At 43.6% G+C, this 11,600-nt stretch overlaps 2 protein-coding genes across 2 annotated transcripts in view; both read left to right on the top strand.

Moving 5' to 3' along the window:
* The first annotated feature begins 684 nt into the window (after positions 1-684).
* Positions 685-11,600, top strand: part of LOC128418495 (protein NKG7-like) — a 21,344-nt gene continuing 10,428 nt past the window's right edge. The window contains exon 1 of the mRNA XM_053398215.1: positions 685-751. The gene's annotated coding sequence lies outside the window, so the exon portion shown is untranslated. The remainder of the gene's footprint in view (positions 752-11,600) is intronic.
* LOC128418494 (peripheral myelin protein 22-like) lies at positions 2,166-8,046 on the top strand. Its single transcript, XM_053398214.1, has 4 exons — positions 2,166-2,447; positions 4,679-4,825; positions 4,961-5,074; positions 7,207-8,046. The coding sequence occupies exons 1-4, from the start codon at positions 2,270-2,272 to the stop codon at positions 7,305-7,307; spliced, it is 540 nt and encodes a 179-aa protein (XP_053254189.1). The 5' UTR covers positions 2,166-2,269; the 3' UTR covers positions 7,308-8,046.

Genomic DNA, 11,600 nt, shown 5'->3' with positions numbered 1-11,600 from the left:
CAAACTCTCCTCAGCCTGTGCACATGCCAGGCGGCATTGGTGGTGAGGGCTGGTGTGGCGCAGTGGGTTCTGTTGACCTTCCATGCTGTGCCGCGCCTCCGCCCGTCATGCACACATATGTACTGTACCCAAAAAGCCCACTGTCTTTGAATGGATAATCAAACAAGAACGGATGCAAAATAAAGTGAGCTACGAATTGCATGAGCTCCAGGACATGCCCTAACAAAACACAACTCCTAGGGTACACGTTCAGCTTCGCCAGAGAGTGGAAAGATGGGGATTGAGACAGCCAAGTTAGCCCTAGGGGTGGGGATTTGATTCAGTCTGCATTTGAACCACACGTTCTGTAACAATAAGCAAACCAAAACATCTTTCAAAATTCACACTTATCTCTTTACAAAGGACTTATGTATAGACTGGTGGATTTTCCATATGAGAATTGGTGCCTTATGGGATATTGGGATGGGGTCGTCTCCCCAACACAGGATAAGACTTCAGAGAAGTTAACCTTTGTTGCTCTGCCCACTTTTTGCCTTGCTGTTGGCCAATGGCTTCTTGATCATTTCTGGAACACAGTGGCAATCCAGGTGAGTTGCACCATTTTCTCTTGCCTAATGCTGAAGGCCTATTGCAAGTTGTTTGTGTGTTGCAACCTTTGAAGACAGAGCAAAGGAGAAGCAGAGAGAAGGACTGAGCTGTGAGCTGGAGGCTTTTGGTGTGCAGGAACATCTCTCTGGAGATCTGACGTGGGGTAAGCAAATATGTTGCCTGGAAGAGGGGCTTATACTGGTTGCCTTCACCTATGCTTAGCCTACTCTTGTTAGGAAATACCATCAGTGATCTCTCCTCTAGAAGGGAGGAAGGCTCACAAAAGGCCAGTGGATAGTTAATGGTCTGAAGGAGCAGCAGCAGGACCAGGAAGCTCAGCAATCCTAGCAAAGGTGTGGGCCAAAGGGTATTGCATATGTGCATCATTCTAATCTCTGATGGAACCAGTATCCAGAAAGAGCCTAACACCCCGCAGTCCAGCAGTTCAGAAGTCAAAAAAAAGCACAATGATGCAGTGGTGTAGCGTGGGTTGTCAGCACCTGGGGCAAGGCAAGTAATCTGCGCCCCCTAACCCGTGGATTTGCGCACCCTAACCCTAACCCCCAGATGTTGCTCCCAGTGCGGCCAGCCCCCCCTGCACCCCCCACGCTATGCCACTGCAATGATGCAGAGGGTCAGGGAAAAGAGATGAGGACCATCCACATATAGGTGGTGCCCTTTGATCAGAGGTGGGTATACTGCCCACCCCTGGTGAGTGGGTTGCAGAGTAAAAGCATGCCAGGGGCTTGTTCCAGGGTTCCTTTCATCTAGAGAAAGGAGGTGGAGCCTGATGAGACAATAACCTCTTGATTTCTCTAGGAGAAAGGAATATTTTTCAGTAGCTGAATGCTGGCGGACTTTGGTACTTCGCATAACTGGAGGCGAGGAAATAGACTAAAAGCAATTGTTTTGAACCAGACTTTTGCAGTAAAATAGTTTTTTAAAAATAAATAAAAACTATAAACTTCTGAGATAGTGTTTTTAATATTCTGTTGGGAGCCACCCAGATGGGCAGAGTAGAAATAATAAATTATTATTATTATTACTGTCATACCTCGGGTTAAAGTAGCTTCAGGTTGAGCGTTTTCAGGTTGCGTTCCGTGGCGACCCAGAAGTAACGGAACAGGTTACTTCCAGGTTTCGCCGCTCGTGCATGTGCAAATGCTCAAAATGAAGTGGCGAATTGCGACCCGCGCATGCGCAGACGTGGGTAAAGTTCTGCTCAGGATGCGAATGGGGCTCCGGAACGGATCCTGTTCGCATCCAGAGGTACCACATTATTATTATTATTATTATTATTATTATTATTATTATTATTATTATTGCTTTTTCTGGGGGGATGCAGGGGTAAGTATACCCCTAAACATGTTGTGAATCTAAGTTTGACCTCATTGAGGGGCAGTATTTCGATATGAGTAGGAAAATGACAATACCCCTAAACATTTTTTTAGAAAAAAAGCACTGATTATTATTAACCTGAAATGGAGCAGTATTAATTGCCTATCATAGTCTGCACACCTGAGGACATCTTCATGACAGCACAATGTGCTGTAGGCCTCTCGGCACATATGCAAATTTTAAACACACCCAAACGCAGACTGCAATTTATGTGGAATAATGCGCATGTCTCCCTTCCCCAGGTTCGTCATCTGAGCAGTCACAAGATCTGATCATTCTCACAATGCAGGCCCTGCAGATCGGCGCCATGATTTGCAGTTTCATCAGTCTTCTGCTCTTCCTCATTGCCCTGGGATCAGACCACTGGGTAGCAGATAGCAATAGAACCATTGGCCTCTGGAAATTTTGTGTTTATTATGGAGTCAATTCTGGTTGTAGGTCACTTGGGACGGATGTGAATAGTAAGATTTTTGTATTCTGCTAAGAGTCCCAGTGGTGTGGTATTTAGCACTAACTTGAGTGCAGTGGGTTCCAGCACAAAATGGCTGCTATGGGCAGCATAAAAATGGTGATGGTACTCCATATCGCTGATTCCCATCTGATCTCCAAAAATCACGGCTTTTACTGTGGTATAATATATGCAACAGGTGATCCATCAGGATACCACTTTTGTTTGCTGAGGACAAACAAACTATAGGGGCACCAACTATAGGGGGCCCTGGATGCCTGGGTGCTTGGCACCCACACCATGGGGCCTCCAATGTGACTTCTGGAGCTTCGCGAGGCCCCCAAAAGTGCATTGGAGACCTCACAGGGCCTCAGAAATTGCGTTCGAAGCCTTTCAGGGCCTCTGATGTGACTTCCAGTTACTCCCGGAAGTCAGGTCAGAGGCCTTGCTGGTTGCGTTCAAGGCCTCAGACATGACTTCCAGGACTCCCAGATAATTGCTGCAGCATGCGCAACATAATGTGACATCATGACATCACGTTACATCACGGTATGCCACTGGGCACTCATAATCTGGGGCCCAAGTTGGCGCCCCTGGGAGTCCCTGTCCATCACTATCAACCACAACCTTTCTGCATGCAGCAAAGGATCCTAGGAAGACTGCACACTTAATTCGCACTGTGTTCTTGGCAGGCTTGCTGTGTCCCACTGCCGCTTCATGTGATGTGTGTGTTCGTGTGTGTGTGTGTGTGTACTGCAGGGAGATTGGCAGTTTGGGACTATTTTTGGGTGGGTTTTTTTAATGGAAGTTGTCCCACCGTGACTAGCTTCACACTGAGGAACATCTGATAAGCTTGTAACAATACCCAGGACTCCACAAATTGCATCTTAGTGGCACCTGAACCAGCAGGAGGAGGAGCAGTAGTCTGGTCAACTGCAAAGCAGCTAAAACTTCCATTACCATCTTCCTGCTTTGCTACTGCTCCCTGATGAAAGGAGAAGAGAGACGCTGGACCATCCTGCAGGACACTGGACCCACCTACCACTGATTTGCAACAGCTGGCCTTGAGACTTCTGGGTGGGGTGGAGAGGTTAACTGGGGGGAAATGTTGGTTCAATGGCAATGACTTTAGGATTAGGCAGAGGTGGAGGTTTTGTTTATTTGCTAAAAAGTGGGTCAGAACATTGCTGTGTATGTGCCCCCCAATGCAATTTATGTTACATGAAATATTAAGGTATTATATGATCTCTCCCCCCTCCCTTTTCACTCTATGGTATTATGTATTACTTTTTTTCCTTTTTTCGCTGTAAGTCGCTTGGAGACCTTCGGGTGACAAGCAACTGATAAGTCTAATAAATGAAATGAAAACAAAATGTTACCTCAGCTACCTCTCCTGATGGCATCTCTTAGCATCTTAATACAGTGGTACCTCGGGTTAAATACTTAATTCGTTCCGGAGGTCCGCTCTTAACCTGAAACTGTTCTTAACCTGAAGCACCACTTTAGCTAATGGGGCCTCCTGCTGCCGCTGCGCCGCCGGAGCACAATTTCTGTTCTCATCCTGAAGCAAAGTTCTTAACCTGAAGCACTATTTCTGGGTTTGCGGAGTCTGTAACCTGAATCGTATGTAACCTGAGGTACCACTGTAGAGATGTTAAACAGCATTGGGGGGAGAGGGGGGCAGAATGAACACCTGTGGAACGTGGCAGGTGTTGCAACAGCTCAATAACCATCGTGCTGGGTAATAGGAGGCTAGTCTCTCAGGGCAAATGTGGCATTGCCCCACCAACCTCATTCTGTTCTCAGCCAGCCCCCACCTGCCAGCCTCCTTACTTATAATAAGACACTTACTGTTGGACTTCCTGCCACTACCCCCACCATAAGCACCAGCCACCAATGTTAACAGCCCCACTTTGCTCCATTCAGGAACTGACCCCCACAGGTAGGATTAGGAACACCATCACAAAATGATGCCCCACTGTGTCTAAATTAATTTTATTTATTTAAGTTGGGGGTTCTCTTGAAAAATACAGATTAATTCTGAAATGGAACAGCATACTTGCAAAACGGATGTGGAACAGATAAGGAATGATCTATCCATCCCAGGCACGAGGTATTACACAGGGTGTCTGCAATGCAATTGTCCAATCCCATGGATGCATTTAACCTTCCTTCCTTCCTTCCTCTCTCTCTCTCTCTCTCTCTCTCTCTCTCTCTCTCTCTCTCTCTCTCCCTCCCTTCCAGATTTTGTCCATAGTACCAGAGTCTTCATGCTGCTTGGGATGACTGCTGGGGCCATCTCTTGCCTTGGTCTTTGTGGCAAATATTTTGACTTCCAGTTTGGCTTCATCTCCAGGGCCAAGACCTCAGCTATAGCCAGCATTCTTGCAGGTATTATGGGGGGGTCATAAGCACCTGCTTCTGGCTACCAGAGCACTTCTTCCAGCCACTGCATTTCACTAGCGGCAGCTTCCAGAATTTAATTTACAAGTAACTTTATATCCTAACGTATTTTTTTCTTCCTAGCTGTTTGTGTCCTGATTGCCATGGCCAGCTACACAGAGCATGTGGGATCACTGGCCAGTTACGGATGGTCTTTTGGCTTGGGCTGGGCCTCCTTTCCTCTCTTCCTTATAACTGGTGAGTATGTGTCAAATGGGAAATGCTGAATACGTGTGTCTTTACCTTCGCATGGAGTTGCCAGCTACATTCTTTCATTAGCGAACAGTTTGGGGCTGATCTACATGTTTAGCACCATCATGTACTTGTGTCCCTGGCCGTGTGCCACTTTGGCTGCAGGTGGATGTTCACATATTGGACAGTTTCTGAATGTGACATGCCATACTCACAATTCCACTCTCAGCAAAAGAGGAAGAGGGCAGAATGTGGACCAATCCCCTGGGTGTGCTTCTTTTCTGAAAGCATGGATTACTTCTGTATGTTTTGCATTGAAACACATTCAGAAATGTCTTTCTTCATTCTTACCATCACTCTGAAGAAATCAGGTTTTCCCAGATTCAGCTCGAAGGGCAGGAAAAACATCTAAATCAAGTTTGACCTAAGTGTGTCGGCAGGACTTCCGGACTACAGAAATACATTGGTACCAAACTTCAGCAATTTGGAATTCACTGCCCTTATTCCTTACAAACTGTCCCAGAGGCTTTGGCTGAGTACAAATGATATTATATTCTAGAATGCATGGAGGCAGAGTACTTGGTTTATCCACAGGCAATCTCGATCTATTCTTTTACTCCAAAGCACTTCTTGATAAATTGGTTTCATTCCAAAACTAAAAGCTCATTCCAGATTGGTTTTGCATTACCCCACAGTGCATCTATTTTAAAACCTATGAAAAAAGATGGAGGCATGTCTTGGAAGAGGAGTCCCTTGTAGAAGTTTCAAAATTATTATTATTATTAATAATAATAATAGTAACAATAATAAAATTTGTATGCTGCCTGTGGCGTTTGCCTCCTAGGATGGGTCAAGGAAAAGGTTAAAATGGATGTGATGTGATTGGCCAGTGAGAATGCAAGGGTGGAGTAAAAGATAGAGTGGGAGGTTTTGAAAAGCAGTTGAGGTTTGGGAGTTGGGAGTTGAGGTTTGTCAGTTGGGAGTTGAGGCTTGGGTGTTGGAGAAGGAAGAGGGTGGATGAGGAGTGGGTTGGTAGAGTTGCATTGTGAGAGAGTGAGAGGAATTGTTAGGTGGAGTCAGATAGATAGTTGGGAATAATTCAGTTTGAAGTTGTTAGGAACTAAGATTTAAGAAACTGATAAGAGAAATAAATGGAAGAATGGCAGATGAAAGTTATAGACTATATGGGATTGGCAGAGATGACCGGCAGAATCCGAGACCAGGGAAAAGAGATGGCGGAAGAAGATTGGAATAAATTTAAAGACTATCTTAAGAAACATTGTAAAATTGTTGAATGCTAAGACGTTGCGGATTTGGAAAATATGAGGTTGTATGCTGTAACCATTATGCAATATGAAAAGAAAGGTTAAAATTATTTATTAGAAAATTAGGGAGGGATTTGTTGATCAAAATTAATTAGGGATTGGAATGCAGTAAGGGGAGGTATGAGGAGGTCGGGAAAATAAGTTTTATGAAAATAAGTGATTGAAATTATACTTGTGGTGTTTTTTGTCTTTTGTGTGTGTTTATGGTTTATGTTTTTGTTTTTTGTTGTGATATGTGTCTTTATAATGTGTGAAAAGCTAATAAATATTTTTTTTTAAAAAAAGAGAAATAAACGGAAACCATACGCTTGTTCCTGCATTTAAAAATAAACTTGATTATTTGTTTATGTTAACAACTGTCTGGACTCCGTGTCCCCCCGTGAGAAGCGGGGTGGTGGCAGCGAAGAACGCTAACGCAGTGGTGGCACAGAGTCAATAGACCGTGAAATGTCTGGGGGCCCTGTGTGGTCGCCACACTGCCCTATACCTGCGGGTCTCAGGGTGCTTCACAAGATAAAATCACAATATAAAAACACAGAATACATAATCAAAATGAGAACTAAAACAACCCAATATCTCCCCTCCCCGCAACACATTAAGAAGGGGTATTGGATGTCAATCCAAAATGCACAATGTAGTTCTGTGGAACAGAAAACATCTGTGCCCATTAGAATGGCAGGGCTTTGACGATCCAGGCATGATCCCACTGATGTGCAAGGGAGGTAATGCTGGGGTCAGTGATTTGGATATTTCAGATAGTGTTTTATTCTCCTTGAACGTCTGCGCTAACCAGCTCCTTTTCTCTCCTGACAGGTGGGCTGGCTTTTCGCCTGAATGCTGTGCAAGGGATCAGGTTTGATGGCGTTTCTAAGGCACAGAAGCTACAGACGTTTCTAGTGTGCTTATATAATTAAACAGAAGTTTCTAGGGTGTTCTGTGCGTGAGGAAAGTTATCAAGGGAACAGAGAGATGCTGCTGGGACAATCTCAGTGTGTTATCTCTTACCCAAAGACAAAGTGCTTTCAGGGATGTCCGAAAGGAGTCTTGTGTTATTCTACTCTTTCCTGTTCTTTTCCTCTCATTCTGTGCTGATTTTTACTTGCTAAGTGTACATAGACGTTTAAGTTTCATTTTTTCAGTTAAATTGTGCAGCAACCGGATTTTTGAGAGAATTTTACCTTCCAGGGAGCTGGAATTGTACCACCAAGTTCATGTTATGCCTTTAGTAAACCTTTACTAATAGAGTTTACTGAGGTTGTTGTTGTTTTGAATTACACACCATCTTGCAAGCTATTCTACTCTGCTACCAACCAAGCAGGTGTGGCTGGGGTCATTTGAGCACAAACCCTGACATACTGACATGCATTCTACTAATATTTATCCAGAGCACATTCCAATGTATACTTAGCAGAGTAAAAACTTAAACACATTGCAGGATTGCCAATAAAGAGACCAGAGGCAATTAAGATTTCATCCAGCAGAGCTTTACTGCTACAGAAGGCAAATGAGCATAATGGTCACAAATCCAATACATTCAGGATTGGCACTGTCCATAAGAAATCCAGTTGCAGCAGACTTAATTTAAACTTACAATAACTTATAATAAAACTATAACTGTAACACTAAGCATACTATATACAGAACACTACACCAAAAGGATGTGGGTGGCACTGTGGTCTAAACCACTGAGCCTCTTGGGCTTGCCGATCAGAAGGTCAGCGGTTTGAATCCCCGTGACGGGGTGAGCTCCCATTGTTCAGTCCCAGCTCCTGCCAACCTAGCAGTTCAAAAGCACATCAAAAAGTGCAAGTAGATAAATAGGTACCACTCCGGCAGGAAGGTAAACTGCGTTTCCATGCTCTGTTCTGGTTTTGGTGTTCCGTTGCCACAGAAGTGGCTTAGTCATGCTGGCCACATGACCTGGAAAAACTGTCTGTAGACAAATGCTGGCTCCCTCGGCCTGTAAAGCGAGATGAGAGCCGCAACCCCAGAGTCATCAGCGACTGGACTTAACTGTCAGGGGTCCTTTACCTTTACCTATTTACACCAAAAGGAAAGAGAGACAGAAAGTGAAACCCAGGCTCCTTCTGGCCTTATGATTATAGCCAGCATGACCTCGAGAAAAAGAGAGAACAAAACCAGTTTAAGCCAGCTGTACTCAGCTTCTCTGAAGGAATGACTCAAATATCATAAACCTTCTGCTTGCTTCTAGGCAGAATAGAAACTTACATGTCAACTAGAAATTTCTAGCTTACACCAGTTTCTTTCGCACAGAGAAGCTTTGAGAACCCTCTTGAATGAATTGGAATAGGAAAGATCAGATCAACACTTTCTGTACCAAGAAATGCAAACTGACGCATACTGCTAGGTCAGCATGAGAAAAAGAGTGTGCTACAATTTCAGAGGAGCTATGTCAATGTACTGGGTCACAGACACAGTTTACACCGGGGCAAGCTGGACCTGGAGGAAATGACTATACTTTTGTGATGAAGCTAATACATTATACAATAGCAATGGGGTTAAGGAATAGCAAATTCACAACAAATTGGCAACTGTTAACTGAATACTGAACTTGCCAACTTAATGCCCTCCAAATGTTGTTGTGCTATGTGGCAGGAATTTATGTATATGTTGGGGGGGGGGGTTGCGCCTCCAGCAGATATCATGCACATGCAGCCCAGTACCAAAATTAGCACAATCGCTTTTGTGACTTTTGTGATTTGTCCCCACAAAACACTTCATCACAGTTTCTTCCTATCTATTCAAAGGGCCTTTGCTGCACGATACCAAATGTAACAATTCACTGATAAATGTATCTATGTATTGGCTCACTGGGAAAACTTCAGAAATTCACATAGACACGTGAGCTCAGCTAGTCAGCAGCCCCTCTGCCTGAGTGATAATCCCTGGCATCCTGATACCTGAGTGCCAGACAGGTAGCCATTCCAGAAATAACCCAGATGAAGACAAAAGGGTGTGATTAACTTGGCTGGGAAACAGGGAAATGTATATATCTTTTTTGTTATACTTGATGGGTGTTTGGTGGAGGGCAAGGAGAACCATGGGGCAGGGTCCAGGATTACTGCCACCAGACCTTCCCTTTCATGATGTAACCGTGATGTATGAATGATGTAGTTTGGGGGGCTGTAACATGGGGATTAGCAGCTAATAAAAGTTTGGGGGCTCTTTTGCTCTTTTGTTCGGGGCTTCCATCTTGTTCCACCTTGTGGCAGGTGGGAGTCCTGTCGTGACAGTCTTCAATAAAGACCAAGCCACTGGCTGCTGTTTTGCTCTGGTATTCCTGGCTGGTGTCCTTGTTTTTTGTCCAAGGGAGCCCTCAGATTTCTCCGTTAACAGCTACAACTCCCATCATTCTTGTCCACTGGCCAAGCAATATTATTATTCCTTCAGTGGTTGGGTTAAATGAATGTGCTGGCTAAAGGAATGGATTTTACTCAAAGATATTCAACTATTAGACTTGGAAGGGCATGATATTAAGTATGAATGGCATGCTGGTCTCTGGTATGAGAAAGTGAAAATATGTAAAAACTTTTCAAACCATGTGATTAGAAAAAACCTACACAGAGTTTGGGAAAAACATAAAAAACTGAATAGAAAGGAAATAACTGTTGTGGCTATCCCCAATGGATGCGATAGCAAGGAATGAAATTAACATGGACCATCAGTGGATAACCTACAGACATCTCTTAGATTTAAGAGAACAGAATGAAAAAAATTGGAAGAGATAAAGAATCAAGTTGTGGATTAACTTCAGATTCACCAACTTAATGAACTATTTAAGATGGACAAAAAATTGGGTTTGCAGACCAGAGTTCCCAGTTTGAAAGGGAACTTTTATGAACTAAAGAGCCTAAAATGTACAGGCTGCTTCTAGAATGGGAAAAGAAAGGCAAATTTGTGAAACCCAGTACAATTAATTGGACAAGGGATGTGGGACAAAATAATTTAATTTGCATTCTGGGAGAAATTATGGGAAACAGACCTGAAATACACAGCATGTTATTTACTGAAGGAAAAACTCATGAAAATGATCCACAGATGGTATTTAACGCCAAGCAGATTAGTGAAAATGTTTGGAGCTGGGAGTATAAAGAGGTAGAAGGGTCACATTACCACATGGGTTGGCTGTGCAAAGTTATTAAGGAATTCTGGGAAATGATATATAACGAATTAAAAAATAAAAACAAAAGAACATTTCCCAAGAAACCAGAAGCCCTTTTTTGGGGAATGGTGGCAACAGAAGGGCTCCCCCCCCCAAAAAAACCCTGTTCATATGCCACTACAGCAGCTCGAATTTTGCTTGCACAAAAATGGAGAACAAACGATGTACCGACTAGAAATGACATTTCAAGATGCTGTAATATGCAGAGTTAGTGGATCTGACTAGTAAGATACGAGAACAAGATGGTCAAGAATATAAAAAGGACTGGAAAATGTTGAGTATTTTTTAAAAAATCACTATATACCGTATTTTTCGCTCTATAAGACACACTTTTTCCCTCCTAAAAAGTAAGGGAAAATGTGTGTGCGTCTTATGGAGCAAATGCAGGCTGTGCAGCTATTCCAGAAGCCAGAACAGCAAGAGGGATCGCTGCGCAGCGCTCCCTCTTGCTGTTCTAGCTTCTGGCTTAGCCGTGCGCAGCCTCTTCAGGGCAGGGGGAGCCTTCATCCCGCTGCCCTGAAGAGGCTGCGTGCAGCTATCCCAGAAGCCAGAACAGCAAGAGGGATTGGTGCGCAGCGATCCCTCTTGCTGTTCTGGCTTCTGGGATTCAGAATATTTTTTTTCTTGTTTTCCTCCTCCAAAAACTAGGTCCATGTAACGGTCTGGTGTGTCTTATAGAGCGAGAAATATAGTATATGCGAACAGATTACCAGGTCTTGAATAAATTCAGTGGTGTAAGAGAAAGCAGGAGATGAAGAGTAGATTTTGGCAACTTAGAATATGCAGAAGTGGAAAACAAAAGAAACCAGGGAAGGAGGGGAAGGGAAACCTATATGTGGGGGTGATTTTTTGTTGTTGTTTGTTATCAGTCATTTGTAATTTCTTTTTCTACTCCTTTTGCTTTTTTTACATGTTCCTTTTGAATTGTTTGTAAGGATGCAAATAAAATTATAATAAAAAAGGTAAGGAATGAGTAAGATGGGCACCTTTTATGAATCAAGCAGGAAGGGATTATCTATGAATT

This window comes from Podarcis raffonei, chromosome 8 (genome assembly GCF_027172205.1).
Source record: "Podarcis raffonei isolate rPodRaf1 chromosome 8, rPodRaf1.pri, whole genome shotgun sequence".
Taxonomy (NCBI): domain Eukaryota; kingdom Metazoa; phylum Chordata; class Lepidosauria; order Squamata; family Lacertidae; genus Podarcis; species Podarcis raffonei.
Note: the sequence above shows the minus strand (reverse complement) of the source record. Positions and strands in the feature narration are given on the sequence as shown.